Source organism: Zea mays, chromosome 9, assembly GCF_902167145.1.
Source record: "Zea mays cultivar B73 chromosome 9, Zm-B73-REFERENCE-NAM-5.0, whole genome shotgun sequence".
NCBI lineage: Eukaryota > Viridiplantae > Streptophyta > Magnoliopsida > Poales > Poaceae > Zea > Zea mays.
Genome location: NC_050104.1, coordinates 139881634 through 139906056, shown reverse-complemented (window position 1 = coordinate 139906056; position 24423 = coordinate 139881634). Strand labels below are relative to the sequence as shown.

Sequence of the window (24423 nt, the reverse complement as noted above, 5' to 3'; positions counted from 1 at the left end):
CGGCTAACTGCTAGTTATGTCTCTCAAACTGTCTCAATCCAACTAAAACAGCTAATAACTTATTAGCTTGGAACCGGGCAGACAGCGGCACCAAATGGAGCAAAACGAAGCACGGGTAGGTAGGCACTAGCCAGGTAGGTTTGGAAACATGTGGGCAACGAAGGTCAATTAATTAACTGATCCATCCAACCTTCAAAATAAGTTACCTGATCATATCTGGATTTGCATCATTCTCTGTCTGACACCAAGTACAATTGCATCTTTCTCTGTCTGACACCAATTACGATTGGCTTCTCTCAACTGCACCACAATATCTACATCACTGGGACACTGGCTAGCTTGTTTAAGAAAAAACGTGTCGCGAATATTAGCACGAAGTGGTTAGCATGTCGGTTGGTAACTTAGTATATTCGATCACCGTCTCCTGCAAAAGCATTTAGTGATGTAGGGTCAGGTGTTATTCTCTGAGCACTATTACCGATGGCACATAAGCTGATTAGGCCTAAACGATGGAGAGGAATGACAAAATATCCTGATATGGATCCACTGATCGACATATCTCCCTGCGTTCTTTTTTCTTTTCATAATCAATTTATATATTAAAACCTACGGCAGCCATCGCCTATCGCCCATCGGAAGTCGCAAGTCACGGTATCAGGTAGTATCCTGGTAGTTATCCAATCAGGTGCACGCCGCCCCCGTGCATGGCCATCGCAAGGCCGCGTGCTTGCGCGCAAATGGGCGCGCGTCCGCGCGTGGCGCCCAGGTGGCGCGATACGGCGTGTCATCCCGCCACGACCACCCAGCTTCCGCGGCAGCTTGTCCGACATGCGACCAGGGTCGTAACTGTGGCCCGCCCAGAGCCGTCAAGTATATCTATACTATATTTAAAGCACCAGTTTCAACGGCCGTCACGTGTCTTTTTACAAATAACCTCTCACAGCTATTTCAAATTAATCCGCTGCACACCTAATAACTAAACGGCGATCCGACATGGGCTAGACGCCCCGCAGGCCATAACTCTGGCCCAGGCACGTCATGTGGCCTGCTGACTGTGTCGGGCCAGCCCGTCGGCCCATTTGATTAAATCAGCGTAAAATATTACAAAATGGTGTAGGAGATAGGGTTCGAACCCATATCCTTAATGGAAGAAGGGCGGGAGACACTAAGTAAAGTTGTCTAACCAGTAGAACATCATGCTCAAATGTTTTTAATATTGAATATAAATTATATATATGTATATATTTTTTTGTAAAATAAAAAAATATATAATCGTGTCGGGTCGGACCAGCACTACGGGCCAAGGCTACAACCCCAGCACGGCACGACGTTCTTGGCTCTTGCAAGCATTATGTAGTTTCTGATACCACATTGGCGCAATGGACTTCATGGTGTTTGAGATTGCTGAATTAGATGTAGCAACAATGATTTGTCACACTAACGGTAAAATGAAAGGTTATTTGTTGCTTTTAAACGTTAGTAATTGCAACGAAATAGCATAATTTATATGGAGCGCATCCAGTTTTTATTGATGTCTAACTTTAGCAATCACTCCATATTTTGATCTATCATTTTTATAAGTTTGAGTTAATGTAACTTATTTTAAAAACTTGAGCTCACAAACTTTCTCTTATTTGGTCTCTGTATGGTGGAATTATGTCATTTATAATCTCTATTCGTTCAGTCTGTTATTGTGAACTCTCTTCTAATCGCTCACTTTATTGATCGTGTTGTACCAAGACATATTGGATAGAGTAAATAATAACACCAGTTAGCTAAATTAAAAAATATTATACGGTAAGCGGAGACAATAAATAAAAAATCTTGAATTTTTTTGGTGGATAGTTTACATAGGTATTGTTGTAAGCCGTCGCAACGCACGGGCAATCGACTAGTAATATTTAAATGTAACATTAGTTATTTAGTGGATGTTGAAATAACTAGTTGGCTAAAAATTTACTAATGAAATTAGTTAGCTAACTATTATCTAATTTGTTAAGAGTAGTTAATAGTTAAACTATAATTAAACTATTTGAATGCCTTTAGCTAATTTTAGTTGTTAAATATTAGCTTTAATGTATTTAAACACTTATTTAATTTAGCCAATCAGTGTTCGTTTGGTTGCCCAGCTGTCCCATACTAAGTGAGCAGTTCGGCCTCTACAACCTACGTCGTTAAAGGACCGGACAAGACTACAAACAACGAAACACGTCGTGGATGATCGATCTTCGCATGTACGCGCATACTATAGCTAGCCAATTGTAATTGTCATTTGAGCCCTCGAAATGTGTATGTATAATTATACAATGCATATATAGTTATTATATAGATGGGTTAAACGGGTCTCTAGATAAGCTTTAGTCCCTGAAATCTTAGACACGGCCTGACATACATGGACGGTCACAGTGACTCAGTTGCTCCCCCACTCCGAGCGGGCAGCTAGCGCCTCTGCTGCCTACTGCTACTACTACTCTTGTCATCTTCTGCTTTGCGTTTGCTTACGTACGTGCCTGTGCTATTGATGAATCGATCTTCCCGTTCCACCAAGGCACCAGAAAAAGTCACTGTCCTTGTTTCTGTATGGCGACGGGGGTTGTGTGCTGCACTGGCTGCTCGATTTTGAATATACGGGGCTTGTCTTTGCCTGCCGGACGCGTACGCGGCAGCACAGGGGAAGGAGACAAACGACGACCTGACAGCACGAGCGCCACGACACTGGTACACTGCACGTACACCGGCCGGTGGTGCATTATAGACACTCGATTTGAATTAAGTGACGTTTGACCGAGGGATCGGTTTACCAAGTTGCCAGGGAACCGGCCGGAGTGTGGATATACACGTGCGATGTGCTTATTTGATCTCCAGTGACGTCGATTGCAGCCACTACAGACTGGTACAATTGAGATGACTACAAAGATAACGATCAAAATAGAAGCTGACTGAATCTTAATGTCGCATCAGAATTATTTTTGTTGCCATTCTAAAGTAAATGAACATGTATATACAAGTCCAAAATTTCTTCTCCCAAGTTAGCAGTTCAGGTGGTTTAGGTCCATACATAGCTGGATTTCTTACAGTTAGTTAACTGCACGTGCTGTAGCGTCATTTATTGGAGAAAAATATTCTTGGATGTTTACTGGATCAAGCTGGCAAAGGCTTTTTAAGCTGAGACTGTTTTGGCTACTCAAGCTCTCTGGGGCCACCTAGTGGATTAGGACTGGACGGAGACAAAAATAATTTAGAAAGGACTAAATTAAAGCAATTGTATAATCTTACTAAGTTATCCACAATATACATTTCAAAATTTAGGATGAACTCTAATGAGGTTCTATGGACTTAGAGCATCTCCAACAACAAACCCTAAAATAGAGTCCTAAAATTTGAAATAAGACCATATTTAGAATGTTTAGGGTCTCAAAAAAAAATGTTTACTCCAATAGTCAGGCCTTAAATAATGCTATTTAGGAAATAAACCATGATATTAGGAAATAAATGGTTAGAGATTAAGTGAAAATGAGGATAGGGCTCCAGTATATGGGTACTATATTTAGGACCCGAGAGACCGAGCCCTATAACCATTTGATGAAATTTTATAAAATAGAGCCGCTGTTGGAAGAATGTTTTATGGTTTTGAGCCATATATTTAAAATAAGACCATGTTTAGAGCCTCTCTTGGAGATGCTCTTAGAAGTGGTAGGGGGCCACCCGTCCTACAGCTAGATCCGTGTATGGACTCAAGGGTCCTCGTGTATCGCTACATTTGACATTTATGTCTCTCGACTTTGCATGTCCCCGATAAGCTCTTAGGACCTCTTAAGCCATAGAGCACCAAATGGATAAAACCTCGGACATAATATGTCACTAGGGCTCGCGTGTCTTGAGGAAGGTCGTATATTTGGTTCCCTCTCGGGCCCACAAGGGTCATATAGATACTAGGGCCTATATAGAGATGGTAATAGATCACGATCTAAATATTTCTCACAAAAAATTAGAACACTAAATAAATTTTACTTTAAATAAATGGAAATAGTCCCATCCCAATTCAATTTGATTCTTACATTTTATAGTGTAAAAATTAGAACCCATTACCACCTCTCTAATCCCTATATGTTTTTTTCATTGATCAATTTTGTGATGATGCATAGATATTTAATAATATGAATTGAAACAACATTGGAAAATACAATATCGAATATCTAGATGGTGTTCTACAAGGACATTTGATCTTAGGTGTTGTTTGGTTAAGACATTGTTAAAAGAATGATAATGAGATCTTTTACCGACAGTAATGATTACTAGTTATAATTAGATTGGATAGTATGATCTCCATTATTGAATATTTGTCATCCGCTAGTTTATTTTTAAATTAAACCACGAGAAATAAAAAAATGGAGTGAGTAGTACCTAGTACTGCTAAAAAGAGCTTAACCAAATAAAATTATCAATATCCATTATCTTATATAATCCGTTTGCGTTATACTTCGGCAAACAAAACATATATTTCCGCAAACCAAACATCAACTTGCAGTTTTCTATGGGCTATGGTTTGTCAATCGTACCGAGAAAAAAACGACCATAGTATTACAGCCGCTCTCGGCATTAAGGTGAGACTGACGTCCATGCCCATCGTGAAAATAAAGAGGAAATCTCTTCCTCCGCTCGGCAGGCACATACCCGTCCCCATCGCTCTCTCTTCCTTCCACCCTCGTTGCTCCCTGATTCCGCCCGATTCTACCGTTCCCGATCACTTGTCTCTGATTCCACACCTGCCTCGCTGATCGCTGATACCTCGCGTCAAGGTTCTCCGTACGTCGCTGCTAGATCTTTGGACCACCGCTGGTCGCGCCGGCCGGGAGCTCTCTTTCTCTCTCCCGTGAGAGGTGAGGGGCTTGCTGCCAGACGCTGTTGAAGTGTTGTGGTGGAGCGTAGAGACCACGACAAATCGACAACAGCAGCACTCTATTTTCGTGATTTTGATTGTTCGGTGAGGCCAGGCCTCAGCCTTGAGATCCGTGCAAGATTTGAGCCATGTCATCCGCATCCCGGTGGATTTTCCAGTATCCGGACGCCCTTACCAATCCCACGTCACCCTCCAAATCAGAAGCATCGCAGCGCAATGTGTGAACACTGTGCGGGAACGTCAGGGTACTGTAGTGTACTCTCAAGAGCGAGCCGGAAAAAGAAATGACAACAGCCAAGAGCCCCACCTTAAAACCGAAGGAAAAGGAAGTCCAAAAAGAAATCTGGGGCCTGGGGGGGACAAAAAAAAACATGAAAAAGACAGTGTAACATCACCCACCAGTAATGCGAGTGACACCGAACCCGACAGAAATATGGCCATAATTTTGCGGCTCCCTATTTTTTATTATTGTATTAATTTACCGAGCGAAATAGCAAAAATACACATAATCCCTCGGTACAGGACAAACACTCTAGCCCAATTCCTGACCAACGCTTGCAGCACCTTGAAATGGGCGCTAGCTATATAGTAAGCTCCACACTTACACAAGGGGAAAAGGAACTGGTGAAAAATTAGACACCCTAATCCAAAACCAAAATGCAAACACAGAACGAAGGCCTTTATAGTGAGAGATTCTTCTTATGTTCCGCGATGGCCACACACACACAAGCTATAGCGCGCGGCCACCGGTACGGTGCGCGGTGGGGGAAGGCCAGAGCACGGGATCACGCGGCCGAGGGCGCGGTGACGTACTTGACCGTGCCGGCCTCCGCCAGGGCCGCGCGAAGCGGCTTCTTGGCCACCGCCTCCACCTCGTCGTCGTCGTCGGGCGAGAGCGAGGGCAGGCCCTTCAAGTCCAGCGTCTCGTCGTTGTAGATGTCCCACCACTTGTTCACCAGGGCGTTGATGTCCTCCCTGTCCATGTTCGCCTCCTTGCCCGTGAACCTCCACGGCTTGGACCCCGCCGCGCAGTAGTGCACGACCTTCACCTTCTCCAGCTGCACGTTCTCGGGGTGCCTCCAGAGCATGGCCAGCACGAGGTTGTACACGTTGGGGATCGGCCTGTACTGATCCCTGAAGAACATGTTCAGGAAGTCCTGCGGGGGGAGGAATTCGATCGAGATGAGTGAGCACACATGCTGTATGCTGTGCCAATTAAGAAGAGTGAGCACGCACGCACGCACGCCACGCATGGATCACACCGCTCACCTGCTCTGCGAAGGGGGTGGGCGGAGTCACGCGGAGGGTGTCGAGGAGCGCCTTGGCGGTGGCCACGCTGGGCTCGTGCACGAACATGCCGGCGTTGAAGTAGAGCGACGGCGGAGGGCCCAGCTCGGCGGTCGCCGCTGGCCACGCCACCTTGTCCGGGCACTGCTGGCAGTAGCCGATCCTGTACTGCGGGGTGTGGCTCCACGTCTTCTCGCAGAAGCAGTCCATCACCGCGTAGAAGTACCCCTTCTCGAGCTCGAACAGGCCGTCGATGTTCTCGAACACCTGGATGTCCGCGTCCAGGTACACCATCCTCTCGTACTCCACGAACTGCACGAATCGACACGTGACGTGAGCACTGCTACAGAACAATTATGGGCAAAAGAAAAGGCTAAAAAGTAAACAAAAAACACACACACACACACAGTACGTACGTACCTCCCAGATGCGGAGCTTGGAGTAGTTGATGACGTAGTACGCCATGGCGAACTGCGTCTGGTTCTCAGGCGGGTACACGGGCTCGATCTCGCGGACGACGCAGCCCTGCGAGACGAGGATGCGGCGGTGGGACTCGGGCACGTCGGGCAGCACCGCCACCACCAGGGGGTAGGCCGAGCGGACCTTGCGCAGGCCCTTGGCCAGCCCCACCACGCCCTTCCAGTAGTCGCCGTCGCCCGCAAGGAACGTCACGTACGCCCTCGTGGCAGGCTTCACCGCCGCCGCCGCCGCCGCGGCCTTGGCGGTCATCTTGGCTGTCATCAGCTCGGGAGCCATCTCGCGCTGTCGGGTTCTCGGGGGCGGGGCTACGAGCAAGTTCTGGTCGGGACTAGGAGGCCTGTTTGTTGGCGGTTGGTTTGAGTGTGGTTTAAGCGCTTTGTGTTTTTGCTTGAGCTTGCGATTGGGGTTTCCGCCCTGGGTTGGCGACGAGTTAAATAGATAGCCGGAGGGCGGAATGGTCCCCGGTTGCGTCGGTCGCTGGGCACGGCCGCTCTTCCATCTGAGGCGCACGTGTCGCGGCGTAGACAGATCGGACGGCCCGGACGCCGTGGACGGAAGTTTCTCGGTGGGGCAGTTTGGGGAATTCCAGGAGGAAGGCCCGAGAAGTGAGGAGATAACATGTCTCTACGCTCTCTCTGTAGTGGCGGGCCCTGCCACCTCGTTTATTTATATTTATGGTCGCAATTTCCGCTCGCTAATTGGCGCCTGATTAAGAAACTAATTATCCAATCCGGTGATCTTGCTTTTACTTTCGTTTTCCTCGCGGGATCCTGGTTTTACTTGCATATTCGTACTGGGACTAGTCGAATCGAGATTTAATGCGATAAAGGGGAAGGCAATGGATAAACCCTTTTTACCCGGGGGGTTGTGCATTTGATTACTATATTACATATAATATATTCCCCCTGTCGGTGGACCAAAGTCCACGTCCCATTGCAAGAGACGAAGAGACGTTCCACCTTAGATCTCAATGACATCTGAGCTTCAAAACGGGAAACAAATTAGTGACGGGATCACGGCAATCAAATGATTCCATACCTGTATGAGAATATCCTTTTTTCCCTCATCTACTATCCTTCCTACTCTCTGTTTTCTCTCTCTCTCTCTCATAAATACCTTATTAATTTAATACTAAGACAAAATTTCTATCTTTGATTGTCATTTCCTTTAAAAAAACACAGATTTATAGTTCTAGCACCGGAACGTATAGTTTTAACAGCCGCGAACTAGCTCCGGGAAGCAGTACGTTCATGCTCAACTCAAGAACGACGTGCTGGATCGCGGCTCAAGAGTGGACTCCCAAGGCTTCTGCAGACTTGCAGTCATATCCTCACAATGGGCCACGTCGTCTATACGCTGCGTGGAGTCTAGACCGCCCAGACGAGTTCCGAGTTCTCACGGCGCTCTCGTGACCTCACATCGCTGCTCCCTCGAGTTCTCACCGGAAGGGCGGAACTGGGACGAGAGGCCACGATGGTTCCGGAACCATTAGGTCTCCTGGTCCTGGGTGCTGGGGTCCAACGAAACGAAATGTGCACTGCTCTCTGGGACTGGGGCGTGGAACACTTGCTGCGCATTTGCAGCCGGCGACCCACACGAGGCTACCGGCATCGTCTCGACGAGAGCTCACGTGTGCCTCGCCCGGGGCTACCATACCGTCCTCTCAGTTCGTAAGCTGACACGTGGACCAGGTGCGCAGCTTCATGCTCCTAGATGTTTCTTGATACTAGTATATTCCCAAGCTTTTGCCGTGACAGAAATGCTACTCCCTCTATCGCCGAGTGCAACTATTATAAATAAATTGTGCAAGGGTTTGAGTAGTCCACGTCTAACTAAATAAAATTTTAATAAACGGTATTTATATTTACGACTCTAAAATAATTCATTATAAAAAACTATTTTATAATCAATCTGATAGTATTTATTTAGTCTTATAAATAATATTATTATTTTATTCATAATTAAGTATCGCTTGCCGACTTCGAATCCGTGTTGCTGGATTAATAAATGAGACTAAAATAGAAGGACTAATCTTTAGTCCCTCAAACCAAACATGGCCAAGTAAAGGAGTGGCCAGTTGGCCACACCTTAGCACAGTCCGATTCCGGTGTGTTAGAGAAATGCCACTAATAACAACTAACTCAGTAGATTTCTCTTTATATGCACCAAATCAGGTTCAACTCCAATTCTGCAAGCTACCATCAGGTTTAATTACCACGTCTACCATATCCCTATTTTATTTGCATTTCATTGATTCATATGTACAACAGTTCATTTCCTCGATACATTTCAACACATACATTTTCCTTTGCAGAATTATTTACAGACATTGCTGACCGCTTACTAACCTATTTTCCAATGGACTCTGTAGGTTGGCCCCTCGCGTGGAAATACTTAAATACAAAGCTCATGAGACAGACCGTCTAGCTAATTAATTCATGAGTAAAATATATATAATAGCTCACTGTTTTTTCATAACTGATCAATAGGATCAAGGAAGAACCCGTGCACATTCAAGAAGAACCTACCCACAAATATTCCCAAAACTGAATGTCGACTTCTACCATCAACACTCTTTGAAGTTCTGGGTGTTTATTTTGTAAGCTCTGTGTAATTATGTATGGTGTATGGATGCATCAACCTTTTGAAGATAATTTATATAAATATAACAACTTGATTTCAGATGTTGACACAGTCAGAACTAGCCTTTGTTCTAGCTTTTGTAATATATGTGAATAGTTTAATTAATGTGCATCTTACAAGCATTAGAGCACCATGTTATCACTTATATTGCGATTTTTTCTACTTATATTGCAAAAAAACACGCGCGGGGCGCGTGCGAGTTACTAGTGCATGGTATGGTGAGAACTTTAGTACCACCTCGCTACTGTAGATGGAGTAAGACCAACTTAAATAATTGAGTTGTCTCCACATGGTTGAAGCCATTGAGAAGAGAAAAAGGGAGAATCCACATGCGTGCTCGCTTGCCTCGCTGGGCTCTAGCGGGGCAATGGGCGTAGACGCATGACATAAACGTGAATGGTTCGGCAAATTCTCGCTCCAACCTTGCGGGTGCATGACTTTCTTTTGCCACTTGATATTTTGCATACATGAAAAAATGAGTTGGGTTGTTTTGACAATCAATTATTCTCGCATTAATTGTTATTGATCTTGATTGACTGTGAATCAATCACATTAGTGTTGTGATTACAGTCGACCGATCACTTGCTTGTTTTTGCTGGGTCATGTGTACATATTGAGGACGTATCTCTCAAGTACAGATTTCTCCCCCTCACACCAACGTGTTGTGCTGCCTTCGTCTTCTCCATCCCACTGCCGACGTGCCATTAGGGTTGTGAGAGTATGATCTCCGAAGACTACATCCTCTCGTGTCCCTGCACGGGGTGAGGTACGTATCAGGTTTTTGAGAAGCGCCATCACGACTGATCGCCGTTTGTCTCCTTTTTCCACGCCGACGTCGTCGTTCTCGCTGGTCTGCTTCCACTACTTTTTGTGTTATTCTAGTACCGACAATCCTGCTGTGAGAATAGCTATACTTTCTCTGTTGTTTATTTTCGTAATCCTTCATGAAAGGATCACGATGCCCAAGAGGGGGGGTGAATTGGGCTTTTCTAAAAATCAACACTAATTAAAACCTAAGCAAGAGCTAAACAAGAGCCCAACTTCACCCCAACAACTAGCACTAAGAAAATAATACTAGAAATGTAACAAGGCTAAAACAATGCTTCAAATACTTGCTAAACAAATACACAAAGTAAATAGCTTGAATTAAGTGCGGAATGTAAAGCAAAGTTTAGAAGACTCCTCCAATTTTTCCCGAGGTATCGAAGAGTCGGCACTCTCCACTAGTCCTCGTTGGAGCACCCGCGCAAGGGTATCGCTCCCCCTTGGTCCTCGCAAGAACCAAGTGCTCACTACGAGATGATCCTTTGCCACTCCGGCGCGGTGGATCCCTCGAGACCGCTTACAAACTTGAGTCGGGTCACCAACAAGATCTTCACGGTGATCACCGAGCTCCCAACGCCACCAAGCCGTCTAGGTGATGCCGATCACCAAGAGTAACAAGCCATAGACTTTCGCTTGACCAAGAGAAGCCTAATGCAAGTGGTGTGTGCTCTAGGTGGCTCTCACTAGCGCTAATGAGGAACAAGCGCGGATTATGATTCTCTAATCTCCTCACTAGGCTTTTGGTGCTTGCAATACTCTACCAAGGTGCTGGAATAAATGTGGAGTGCAAGACCTTGAATATGGTGGGTGGAAGGGGTATAAATAGCCCTCACCCACCAACTAGCCGTTACAGGAAACTTGCTGCGCGATGGCGCACCGGACAGTCCGGTGCGCCACCGGTGCGCCAACGGTGCGCCACCGGTGCGCCAACGGTCACTTCCAACGGCTAGTTCTGACACAGAGCCGTTGGACTTATGGCGCACCGGACAGTGAACAGTCCACTGTCCGGTGCACACCGGACAGTCCGGTGCGATGTCCGGTGTGCCACTAAAATTCATCTCCGAAGGCAGCGCTCTCGGGTTTCTGCGACTGGGAAGGCTCTGCTGTGAACCAGCCTGGTCCCACCTGGCAGAGGGTGCACCGGACAGTCCGGTGCACACCGGACAGTCCGGTGCCCCAAAGCCAGAAACCCTAAGTCTTGTTTTTCAGCTGATTTTCAAATCGGTTTTCGCTCTAACTTGTATGTGAGTTCTAGAGTGACACCTAGCACTGTGTATGAGTGTGATTGTGCACCAACACTACACTAGAACTCTCTTGGTCAAACTACTCATCGACAACCCCTCTTTATAGTACGGCTAAAAGAGAATAAAAGACCTAACTAAATCGCGAGTGTCCACATCTCCTTGACACTCGGACTCCGTAGACCTTCACCTTTTGTTCCGTCGTTTTAGCCGTCGCTTCGAGTTCTTATCTCCGGGATTGCTTTCACATTGTAGTGCTTTTACCTGTCATGTGACCTAACTTACCATTTGTCTCTGCAAAACACACGTTAGTCACATATAATATTACGTTGTCATTAATCACTAAAACCAACCAGGGGCCTAGATGCTTTCAATCTCCCCCTTTTTGGTGATTGATGACAACCCTACAAGTTTTGTGAGAGTAGTTTGTTTTGAAGATTCTGTCAATTGAAAGAATGGTTAGTTATACTCAGTAATTTTTGACAGAAAGAATGTGTACCATAATAATAAGAGTGAGCGCATACACATCATAAGATTCTTGTTCATATAAAAGAAAAAGTAAATTAATGAAACAAGAACTAGAAGACTGGTGATATGATATAAGGTGAAAACGTAATACACATAGTCAACCATAAGCAACGAGAGTATATGACGAGTTTGTGAGCCAAAAAACATCAAGCTAGAACAGAGAGTAGCAGGCACAAATATTACATCAAAAGGACACTGACTCTCTACTAACTCTCTAACTCCCCCTAGCTCTCACAACTCATATCTCTCCCCCTTTGGCGTCAAACACCAAAAGGGACCTGAACCTAAACATCTGAAGCAGGAGGAGGCGGCGGGGGCGCATCCGGTCGAGGTCGAGGTAGCAGAGCAAACGCCGACGGAGGGTCAGAGTCAGTCTCGGATCCAGGATCTGTGGTAGAAGCTGGAGCTGGTACTGACTCGGACGCAGGCAGCGCTGCAGGAGCTACCGGAGCAGAAGCAGTCACAGATACTGCCACAGCGGTAGTGGTAACAGCAGATGCTGGTGGCACTGGCGGCTGCGGGCAGACAGAGCTGAGAACTGGAGAAGTGAACGCCAAGGTGACCGGCCGGAGCGGAGAGGTAACAGCAGGGGGTGCAGACAAGATTGAAGGCACTACTGGAGCGTAAAGCGAAGAAGGCGGAGCAGACTGAACTGGAGGTGCTGAGATACCCGAATGCTGAAGCATGAGGGCCATGAATGCCCTATTCTCTGCCCTATCCTGAATAAGCTGCTGCTGAAGTGAATCCTGCCTGTCCTGCATAGTCTGAAACATTGAGAGCATCCTCTCGGACATACGGGCCTGCTCGGCTGCCAGCTGAGCCTGCTGCTGAGTGAGAGTCTGAAGAATCGAAGCTAGAGCAGGGTCCATAGCCTGAGGGGTAGCAGGGGCAGCACTAGAGCTCCCAGCCTCATGATCATGAGAGCGTGGAGGCATAGGAGGCGGAGGTGGAGGAGGAATCCCAAAATCATCATCATCATCATCATCATCATCTGCTGCACCCTGGGTGTCAAACTGTCGAAGTGCGGCATCCTCGGCCTGAGTGTCAAACATAGGAGCATAAGCTGGCACTGGAATCTCAGGAGCAGGACGGTAAGATCCAAACACAAGGCGGGAGGCCTCAAGGGTACTCTGAAAACGAGGTGGCTGGATCAGCTGCGCAAAGATGTGGCACAAGTAGTGAGCATAGGGCAGCTGTCGTCGAGCACGAATCCCATCCAGAACAGTGTCCTCAATCTCACAGATCAGAAAGTCCACAACATCAAACTCAGAGTGGGATACCAGGGCACCAAGGAGCCATAGCTGAATATGAGTAGTAGCCTCCCTGTATCCCATCCGAGGCAGGAGAGTCCGTCTGATAAGCTCATATAAGTACTTTGCTGCTGTGGTGAAATCTGCGGGAGAACGTCGCGACCCATCTGTGAAAGGCGGGCGGAACAGAGCTGCGACGTGAGCTGTCCCTGGAGCCACACCGCCGTGAGGGCGACGTGGAGGATCTGAAGTGCCATAGCAGAGACTGTGCAGGCGAGTCGTCGACACAGGGAAGCCAAATAGCTGTCGGATCTGATCGGCAGTGATTGTGACATCCTCGCGCTCAAAGCGGAACCTCATCCAATGATGATCCGGGTCAATCCAAACAAAGGCATAGAAGACGCGGACCCACTCCTCAACATATCTGCCGCTGATAGTCAGAAAGGATAGAAGGCCTGGCAAATATGTGAGATGCGCCTCAGACTCAGCACCGGCTGCTAGCAAGAAGGCTGGAAGATCTAAGAGGCGGTGAACACGTAGCGCAATCTGAGCTGACATCTGTGCCCTGAAGAAAGACTCCTGAATCCGAGTGCTGAAAAGAACTCCTGCTGCTGGGTCTCTCTGAGCTGGCAGCCAAGACTCCACGGGTACGTACCTGAACCGACGTACCCGGGCTGCAGTGGCACGCTGAAGATCAAATAGACGAGGATCCGAACCCAGTGGACGGACCTCAGTCTCATCGCGCTCCCGGAAGCGAGGTGGAGGGACAGGTGGAGCTGAAGCGGGAGCGGGGGCAGGGGAAGCAGTGGAAGCTGGCGTGGTGCTGGTAGTGGGTATGGCGGTGGAGGTGGATGGAGCAATAGGAGTGACTGGAGCAGGCAGAGTGGGTGGCGGAGTGGAAGCGGAGGTGTGAGTGGAGGAGCGAGACCGGGAGGCGAGACGACGAGCACGGAAAGCAATCTGATCTGATGGAACATCCGGCTGATCTCCAAGTGCTGCCTGTGCAGCGGCTGCTGCAGCTGCTGCTGCTGCACGAGCCTCTCTGTCTGAACGCCGCTTCTTGCGGCCTTCCTGCTGCTCCAGATACACAGTCTTGCCCTTCACCTGCCTGAAGGGGCGACGAGGGTCCTCATCGTCGCCACCCCCTGATGCCGACGCATTCTTTGTGCGCGGCATCCTGGACTAAAGTCTGCAAATGAGATAGAGAGACTAAGCACAGAGAAAAAAATGACCGATAGATTTAGCAAAGAGTGAGATGTCTACCTGGAAAGCTCACACTAGAGGTGACGATCCAGGCAGGACGGGAGACGGCACACGGTCACACAAGGTCACTGAAATGACAGAAGAGGTGAGCACGTATTAGTCACATAGTCATAAGCATATGAAATGTGAATAAATACATACACAAAAAGATATGGCACGAGACGGGACGATTGATAAGTCAAATGCCGTGAAAACGACGTTTGACAGACAAATAGAGACATAGGATGATTGAAATTCAAATTGAGGCACAAAACGATATGGGATTGAGCCGATACTTCACGAATAGGTTTATATAGGTCAATCTGAGTGAAGTGTGTGCTTGGTTTGAATTTAGGCGAAGAAATAGGGTTTTGGGCACTCGGCTCGGAAACGATCGTGCAAAACGAGAATTTTGGTTAAATTTAAGCCTGGGGTCTCGGATTGGCGTGAAATTTGGCAAGTAGGTTACTGGAAGTGTGGTGAAGGTGCCTGAAAAATTTGGGTTCAATTGGAGCAAGTTTGGCTGGTTTGGGCATTTCACCGAACACTTGGTGGGCGGGGATTTAGGGTTTTAGGAATATGGCCATTTGAGGTGGGAATGCCCTCCCGAAGGAGCTAAGAGTTAGCAGGGATACACAATGGAGATAATGCAATGCATTCCACCAGCAGGAGTCACAAAATTTCACAATGATTTGAAGAGATTGCACGAATTGAAGAGGTGGGAGGCTCTGCTCACCAAAACAGAGGAGAACCGAGAAAGAAAGGAGGGAGAGCCGCTCACCGAGGAGGGGAGAGGAGGAGGACGAGGTCGCCGGAGATGGAGGCCGCCGGAGATGGAGGCCGCCGGAGTGAAGAGGTCGACGGCGGGCGCTGGGAACCGCCAGAGGGCTTGAGGACGCGGGTGCTGGCAGAGGAATGAGACAGAGCCCCTGGCTCGGTCGGGCTGGGGGCGATTTTTTAAAACGCGAGATGGGCACACCGGACAGTCTACAGTGGCTGTCCGGTGCACACCGGACAGCGCACAGTAGCTGTCCGGTGAACCACCGGACAGCGCACAGGAAAAAGACTTTTAGCGCGCGGCTGCCGGTGCACCGGACATTGCACAGTGCAGTGTCCGGTGCACACCGGACTGTCCGGTGAGCCCAGACAGAGGGGAGTTTGGAAAATTTTGAATTTTTCTATCTAACTCCTAACCAAACCAAATCCCAACTTATAATCACACAAAAGAACACTTGTTGGGACAGGTATTGGCACCCTCATAAATTTTTTTTTAAAATATTTTGCCATAGGCTAGATAATTTTTAGAGAAAATAGGCAAATGGTGAAATTTGCATTTTGGTTTGCACTAGGGGTTTTTCATGAGTGATTTGAGTTTTGAATACTCCCCCTAAGTGCAGTACCTCATGCATATTTCAAGAATCAATAATTGCTTGAAAGTAAGAATTTAAGTGCTAAAAGCTTAAAACTAAGACTTGTCAAGTTTGACCCGAGTTAAGCTTTTTCACTCGCTTTATTGGCGGTTATCTCAACTAGGTTAGACAAGCCCTAGATGCAATACAAGGAATTTAAATATGCAATGCAAGTGACAACACCATTTGACATTTCACATAAAATTTCTGAGATCAAGGATATTTAGTTCATTCCTCAACATGCAAAAGCGGGTCTTATCAAGTGGCTTAGTGAAAATATCCGCTAATTGATCTTCCGACCTCACTCCTTCTAAAATAATATCTCCTTTAGCAACATGATCTCTAAGGAAGTGATGACGGATATCAATGTGCTTGGTGCGAGAGTGTTGTACAGGATTATTAGCAATTTTAACAGCACTCTCATTATCACACAACAAAGGTACTTTTTCTAGAACTACACCATAGTCTAGAAGAGTTTGTTTCATATATAAAATCTGTGTGCAACAAGCACCTGCGGCAATGTATTCCGCTTCGGCAGTTGACAAGGCAACACTATTTTGCTTTTTGGATGTCCATGAAACTAGTGATCTACCAAGCAGATGGCATCCCCCAGAAGTACTTTTCCTATCAATCTTGCAACCGGCATAATCCGAATCGGAATAGCCAATTAAATCAAAAGTAGCTCCTTTGGGATACCACAAACCAACGCTTGTGGTGTGCTTGAGATACCTAAGAATTCTCTTAACAGCGCGAAGATGAGCTTTCTTAGGATTCGATTGAAATCTAGCACACATGCAGACACTAAACATAATATCGGGCCTAGATGCGGTAAGGTATAATAAACTACCAATCATAGAACGGTAGAGAGTTTGATTAACCGGGTTACCTCCCTCATCTAAGTCGAGATGTCCATTTGTAGGCATGGGGGTCTTGATTGGTTTGCATTTCTCCATGTTGAATCTTTTCAACAAGTCTTTGGTATACTTCTCTTGAGAGAGAAAGTTACCATCTTTCATTTGCTTGACTTGAAAGCCGAGGAAGTATGTTAGCTCACCAATCATTGACATCTCGAACTCCTTCGACATCAACTCACCAAATTCCTTGCAATGACAGTCATTTGTCGAGCCAAAGATTATATCATCAACATATACTTGACAAATGAAAATATCACCGTTATGTTTCTTTGTGAAGAGAGTTGTGTCGACGGTCCCGATTTTGAAGCCCTTTTCGATGAGGAAGTCGCGAAGACGCTCATACCAAGCCCTTGGAGCTTGCTTTAGCCCATATAGCGCCTTGGACAACCTGTAAGCATGGTTAGGATATCTAGGGTCTTCAAATCCAGGCGGTTGCTCAACATATACAAGTTCATTTATGAAACCATTTAAAAATGCACTTTTTACATCCATTTGATAAAGTTTTATATCATAGCATGATGCATATGCAAGTAGGATACAGATGGCTTCCAGTCGAGCAACCGGTGCAAAGGTCTCTCCAAAATCTAAGCCTTCAACTTGAGAGAATCCCTTTGCGACAAGTCTTGCCTTGTTTCTTACGATCACACCTTGATCATCTTGTTTGTTTCTGAACACCCACTTTGTTCCAATGATTCTTGCATCTTGTGGGGGTTTCTCCAGGGTCCAAACTTCGTTACGGGTGAAGTTGTTAAGTTCTTCATGCATGGCATTCACCCAGTCCGGATCCTGTAGCGCCTCATCTATACAAGTAGGCTCAACACAAGAAACAAAAGAGTGATGTTCAATAAAATTAGCATGTCTATGTGATCGAGTAATAACCCCTTGTGAAGGACTCCCGATGATTTGGTTTTGAGGATGAGCTTGAAGTAGTGATGAGTTTCTCCTGTTAACCACTTGGGAAGAAGATCCTGGAGCATCAACATCTTCGGCTTGTACCCTTGCTTGTTCATGAGAGACAAATGTATCTTCATTTGCATGCCTCTCATCTTTTTCATCATCTTGTGGTACATTTGATGAAGAAGGCCTGTCAATGATTCGCACCTCTTCTTCATCTTCTTTTGGTTTGATAGCTCCAATAGGCATGTTCTTCATTGCTTCCCTAAGTGGCTCATCACCTACATCATCAAGATTTTCAAGTGCTCCTTGGGAGCCATTAGTCTCATCAAATTCCACATCATATGTTTCTTCTACCACGCCAGTGGCATGGTTGAATACTCGATATGCTTTGGACTTTAATGAATAACCCAAAAGAAAACCAATATCACAACGTCTTTGAAACTTCCCTAAATGATGGCGTTTTTTGTAGATGTAGCATTTGCACCCAAACACCCGGAAGAAAGAGACGTCTGGCTTTTTCCCATTTAGCAGTTCATAAGGAGTCTTCGCAAGTAGCCGGTGAGGAAATAGCCTGTTTGATGCATAGCAAGCAGTGTTGACAGCTTCGGCCCAAAACCTCTCCGGTGTGTTATACTCATCAATCATTGTTCTTGCAAGAGTGATCAAGGTCCTATTTTTCCTTTCAACAACTCCATTTTGTTGAGGTGTATATGTGGCAGATACTTCATGCTTGATCCCAATTTCATCACAGTACTCATGAATGTTGGTGTTGTCAAATTCTTTGCCATTGTCACTTCTAATCTTCTTAATCTTGCAATCAAATTCATTTTGAGCTTTCTTGGCAAACTTCTTGAATATAGATGCAACTTCAGATTTGTCATGGAGAAAGAACACCCAAGTGTATCTTGAGAAGTCATCAACAATCACTAGACAGTAGAGGTTGCCACCGGCACTGACATAATTTGTAGGTCCAAATAAATCCATATGAAGTAGTTCCAGTGGCCTTGATGTTGACATGAAAGCTTTAGTGGGATGTGTATTAGCAACCTGCTTTCCAGCTTGACATGCACTGCATGGCTTGTCCTTTTCAAATACCACATCCTTTAATCCTCTAACCATATCTTTCTTTAATACCTTCTTGAGTGTGCTCATCCCAACATGTGCAAGCCTCCTATGCCAAAGCCATCCAAGAGAAGCTTTGGTGAAGAGGCAAGTTCTTAAGTCTGCATCTTCTGAAGTGAAATCCACTAAGTAGAGGTTGTTGTATCTAAAACCCTTGAATACCATTGATTCATCATCCATTTTTGTTACAATAACCTCTGATGGAGTGAATAAGCATTGAAGTCCAAGATCACAGAGTTGTCCCACTGATAATAAATTGAAGCTCAAAGGTGCAACTAAGAGAACATTTGATATTGATAAGTCATTTGAGATTGCCACCTTGCCAAGTCCTTGTACTTTTCCTTTTGAGTTGTCTCCAAATGTGATTTTATCTTGACCATCAACATTCTCATCTAATGAGGTGAACATCCGTGGGTTGCCTGTCATATGTTGTGTGCATCCACTGTCAATAACCCAATGGCTCCCACCGGTCTTGTAGTTCACCTACATTCACAGACAATTCAAGCTTGAGTTTTGAGAGCCCTATATTGCATAGGACCAGTGACTCTCTCAATTAAGGACTTTGCCACCCAGATTTGTCTAGGTCTACTCTTATTTGGTGGACCTAGGAATGTAACCTTAATCTTTCCATTTGCAACCTTTCTTAGAACATAGTGAGCATTGAAAGCAAATGGTCTTGAGTGCTTAGGCAAGGGAGTTGGTGGTTTAGCTTTGCAGTTGTGGGCAAAATGACCTTCATTTCCACACTCAAAGCATTTGATAGGCTTGTGAGTCTGCTTTGGCTTGTATTGAGTGATAGATTTCTTTTGCACAAAAGCATTGTATCCAATACCACTCTTGTTATTTTTCATAACAGTGTTCATAAGCAGCTCATTTTGGAGGTATTGACCCTTGTTGAACTTTTGCACACTTGTTGCAAGATGTTCATTTTCACTTTTTAGTTTCTTGACCTCATTCTTAAGCCTTTGATTATCCACTGCCAACTCATTGTTGAAATCATTGTTCTCAATAGCAACTTTTCCTCTAGTAGTTGCATCAGTCAAATAATTCTTCAATTTTTGGTTGTCTAAAGTCAGGACTTCAACTTTTTCAGTCAATTCAGCATGTAGACTAGTTTGCTCTTCTTGAATCAAATCATCACATGAGGTTGCTACATCAAGCTTAACAACAGGGTTAATAGCCTCATGTGTTTTGCAAGATAAAAGTTCATTTTCAACAAGAAGATTGTCATGATCAAATTTAATTTGAGTATAGTCTTCCTTGATCTTAACTAGTCTATTTTGCAACTCCCTATTAGCTTCATTTAATTTGTCATATTTTTCCTTAGCATCTTTTAGGGAGATTGTGAGCTCATTTACAGTTGATGACATAGTTTTATTTTCTTCTTTTATTTCATCACTAGCCTTTATAACTATGTCATACTTGGCATTTAAAGATTCATTTTCATTTTTCAACCTATCACATTTAGCTTTTGACTTTCTAATGATTTGAGTATATTCTTTAAGTAAGTCAGCTAACTCATCATATGAAGGTGAAGCAAATTCTTCATCACTATCACTATCACTATCATCATCAATATCATTTTGTACCTTTCGTTCACCCTTAGCCATAAGGCACAGGTGAGAAGTGGATGATGGCGATGGTGGTGGTGAAGAGAAGTCCCCGGCGATGGCCGCAACTTTTTCATCATCCTCTTCTTCACTTGAGGAAGATCCACTTGATGATTCGACGTCGGTGAGCCAGTCACCAACAATATAGGCCTTTCCATTCTTCTTCTTGTGGAACCTCTTTTGCTTCCCATCCTTCCTCTTGAAGAATTTCTTTTCCTTCTTTTCATCATCACTGTCATCTTCTTTCTTGCCCTTGAACTTGTTCTTCTTGGGCTTGTTGCATTGATGAGCAAGATGACCAAGCTCACCACAGTTGTAGCAGTCCATCTCAGAGATGGGCTTTCTTTTGTTGGAAAAGAACTTCTTCTTCCTTGAATCAAATTTGATGCCTTCTCTATTTAGCTTCTTCAACATCTTGGTGGTCTTCCTTACCATCAAGGCAATGTTTGCATCAAGGTCATCATCACTTGAGGATTCTTCCTCAACTTGTATTTTTGCTTTTCCTTTTCTTTCATGATTTGCTTTGAGGGCCAAATCCTTTCTTTTGGAAGATGATTCTTCTTTGTCGTTGATGTGCATGTACATTTCATGGGCATTGATCTTTCCCAAAATTTGTGTAGGTGTGGTAACCGAAAGATCCATTTGATGTAGCACAGTGACAATGTGTCCATATTTGTCTATTGGGAGGACACTGAGAATCTTCCTCACAACATCCGGTTGTGAGATTTGAGTAAGCCCCAATCCATTGACTTCCTCTACAAGAATATTAAGTCGTGAGTACATAGCGTTTGCATTTTCATTAGCAAGCATTTCAAAAGAATTTAACTTTCGCATAGCTATGTGATATCTTTCCTCACGTTCACTTCTAGTTCCTTCGTGTAGAGCACAAATGTCCATCCACAAATCATGAGCATTTTTATGATTCCGAACTCTATTGAACACATCTTTGCAAAGGCCTCTAAAAAGGGTGTTTTTGGCCTTCGCATTCCATTTCTCATAATTGAACTCATCACCTACAAGATTTGTGGGATCTCTAGGTTGGGGAAACCCTTGTGTGGCGGCTTTATAGACACCAATGTCTATAGCCTCTAAGTATGCTTCCATACGAATTTTCCAATAAGGAAAATCGTCACCATCAAAAACGGGAGGAGGTCCATCCCCACCGGACATCGTAACTCTAGCGGTTAAGCTAATCTATGAGCAACAAGGCTCTGATACCAATTGAAAGGATCACGATGCCCAAGAGGGGGGGTGAATTGGGCTTTTCTAAAAATCAACACTAATTAAAACCTAAGCAAGAGCTAAACAAGAGCCCAACTTCACCCCAACAACTAGCACTAAGAAAATAATACTAGAAATGTAACAAGGCTAAAACAATGCTTCAAATACTTGCTAAACAAATACACAAAGTAAATAGCTTGAATTAAGTGCGGAATGTAAAGCAAAGTTTAGAAGACTCCTCCAATTTTTCCCGAGGTATCGAAGAGTCGGCACTCTCCACTAGTCCTCGTTGGAGCACCCGCGCAAGGGTATCGCTCCCCCTTGGTCCTCGCAAGAACCAAGTGCTCACTACGAGATGATCCTTTGCCACTCCGGCGCGGTGGATCCCTCGAGACCGCTTACAAACTTGAGTCGGGTCACCAACAAGATCTTCACGGTGATCACCGAGCTCCCAACGCCACCAAGCCGTCTAGGTGATGCCGATCACCAAGAGTAACAAGCCATAGACTTTCGCTTGACCAAGAGAAGCCTAATGCAAGTGGTGTGTGCTCTAGGTGGCTCTCACTAGCGCTAATGAGGAACAAGCGCGGATTATGATTCTCTAATCTCCTCACTAGGCTTTTGGTGCTTGCAATACTCTACCAAGGTGCTGGAATAAATGTGGAGTGCAAGACCTTGAATATGGTGGGTGGAAGGGGTATAAATAGCCCTCACCCACCAACTAGCCGTTACAGGAAACTTGCTGCGCGATGGCGCACCGGACAGTCCGGTGCGCCACCGGTGCGCCAACGGTGCGCCACCGGTGCGCCAACGGTCACTTCCAACGGCTAGTTCTGACACAGAGCCGTTGGACTTATGGCGCACCGGACAGTGAACAGTCCACTGTCCGGTGCACACCGGACAGTCCGGTGCGATGTCCAGTGTGCCACTAAAATTCATCTCCGAAGGCAGCGCTCTCGGGTTTCTGCGACTGGGAAGGCTCTGCTGTGAACCAGCCTGGTCCCACCTGGCAGAGGGTGCACCGGACAGTCCGGTGCACACCGGACAGTCCGGTGCCCCAAAGCCAGAAACCCTAAGTCTTGTTTTTCAGCTGATTTTCAAATCGGTTTTCGCTCTAACTTGTATGTGAGTTCTAGAGTGACACCTAGCACTGTGTATGAGTGTGATTGTGCACCAACACTACACTAGAACTCTCTTGGTCAAACTACTCATCGACAACCCCTCTTTATAGTACGGCTAAAAGAGAATAAAAGACCTAACTAAATCGCGAGTGTCCACATCTCCTTGACACTCGGACTCCGTAGACCTTCACCTTTTGTTCCGTCGTTTTAGCCGTCGCTTCGAGTTCTTATCTCCGGGATTGCTTTCACATTGTAGTGCTTTTACCTGTCATGTGACCTAACTTACCATTTGTCTCTGCAAAACACACGTTAGTCACATATAATATTACGTTGTCATTAATCACTAAAACCAACCAGGGGCCTAGATGCTTTCACTTCATACACTAGCATTAGATTATAAACTATTAGTGAGTTATACGCTTATGAAACATGTTGATAGTCATTTTATTATTATCGAAATTATTTTATTCATCACTAAATTGTTGTTATTTCCAACACTTTGATGTATGCAACCAAACAGACATGCTACCTTACATGGCTAAGCCTGGCCGGCGGGAGCGTGCATGTTGAATGAAGTGAGACTGGTTATATGTAAGGCAACCAGACTATTTCTATTTAATGTGGATTGAATGTAATTAGAAAATAATATAAAAGATTCTGATTTGTTTGGAATTGAACCTCATTCAGTCCCATCCAATTTAGGCTTTGTTCGTTTACACCAATCCCGCTCTGGATTAGCATGAATTGGAATTAAATCCATGCCTCAATCCATGCCCCAAAATAATCCATGACTACTTAATTTTTTTTATTCGGTTAAACCCATCATGGAATATAACCCAAAGGTTTGGGAATTTTTTAAACTATGGAAGACATGGATTCTATCCATAGCCTATTAGGTATGGAACAAATCCATGAGATATTGCACAAGTTTACATTAGAATTTATGGATCAAAAGAATAACTAGCTTTGAAAGTCACATAGATTTGTTGATGGATTTAATCCCACCATGGGATTGGGTGTGAGATATGAATTCACCCAATCCATACCCGGATTAAATACATGATGGAATTATATCCCATGTAACCGAACAAGGCCTTATATGAATTGAGAGCAAAACTAAAACCTTATATAGATGATGGTGCAGGGAGCGACGGCCACCACTTTGGTAGAGCTCGCGAGTACACATTAGCGTCTGTTTGGTTCCCTTTTAAAATGACCCAAATTATACTTTACAACTTATTTGTTTGAGCTTCTCGGCTAACTTGTCACCGTGAAAAGTCAGAAGCTGAAACAACCAGCTAGTTTTTTCGGTTTAGCTTCTCACAACTTTTCACTGTGAAAATGCTACGCCTCATCAGCATATATCTCCCTCTGGTTCACTTTTGTGCAGCTGCTATTTTGTAATCGTGCTCTTCGCCACCAGCAAAGAGACCGATCATCATTTTTTAAGTAACAATAAAAACTTAGACAGCATTGTCAGGCTAAGGCGAAATGACCAAGCATGTCGCATGCAGAGGTGGCGGAGCTGGTCGTAGGCAAAGGTGCCGTGGCCCGTGGACTCGTGGACACTGGAGTGTGGAGTCTGGACGCCTTGCCAAATCACTTTATTCTTCTGTTAAAAAAAAACAAAATTTTCCTTTTAGTAATCAATCAATTTCAACTTTAATTGGATTTATAAAAAAACAGTACGGTAAGTATACCTAAATATGTTTATTATAAAAAAATAAGTTTTA

The 24423-nt window shown here is 45.1% G+C and overlaps 1 protein-coding gene across 1 annotated transcript; it reads right to left on the bottom strand.

The window, feature by feature from the left end:
• Nucleotides 1-5334: 5334 nt before the first annotated feature.
• Nucleotides 5335-7072, bottom strand: LOC606405 (galactinol synthase 2). The gene is made up of 3 exons (NM_001112280.3): nucleotides 6608-7072; nucleotides 6170-6499; nucleotides 5335-6057 (listed from the first exon to the last, which is right to left on the bottom strand). Exons 1-3 carry the CDS (start codon nucleotides 6941-6943, stop codon nucleotides 5686-5688), a joined length of 1038 nt encoding a protein of 345 aa, NP_001105750.1. The 5' UTR covers nucleotides 6944-7072; the 3' UTR covers nucleotides 5335-5685.
• Nucleotides 7073-24423: the final 17351 nt, after the last annotated feature.

Excerpts from the sequence above, each read along its gene's own strand:
- LOC606405 (NM_001112280.3), bottom strand. The coding sequence starts at position 6,943 with ATGGCTCCCGAGCTGATGACAGCCAAGATGACCGCCAAGGCCGCGGCG. Across the intron at positions 6,500-6,607 it reads CCAAGCTCCGCATCTGGGAG|TTCGTGGAGTACGAGAGGAT; the intron begins GTACGTACGTAC and ends CGATTCGTGCAG. Across the intron at positions 6,058-6,169 it reads CCACCCCCTTCGCAGAGCAG|GACTTCCTGAACATGTTCTT; the intron begins GTGAGCGGTGTG and ends CTCCCCCCGCAG.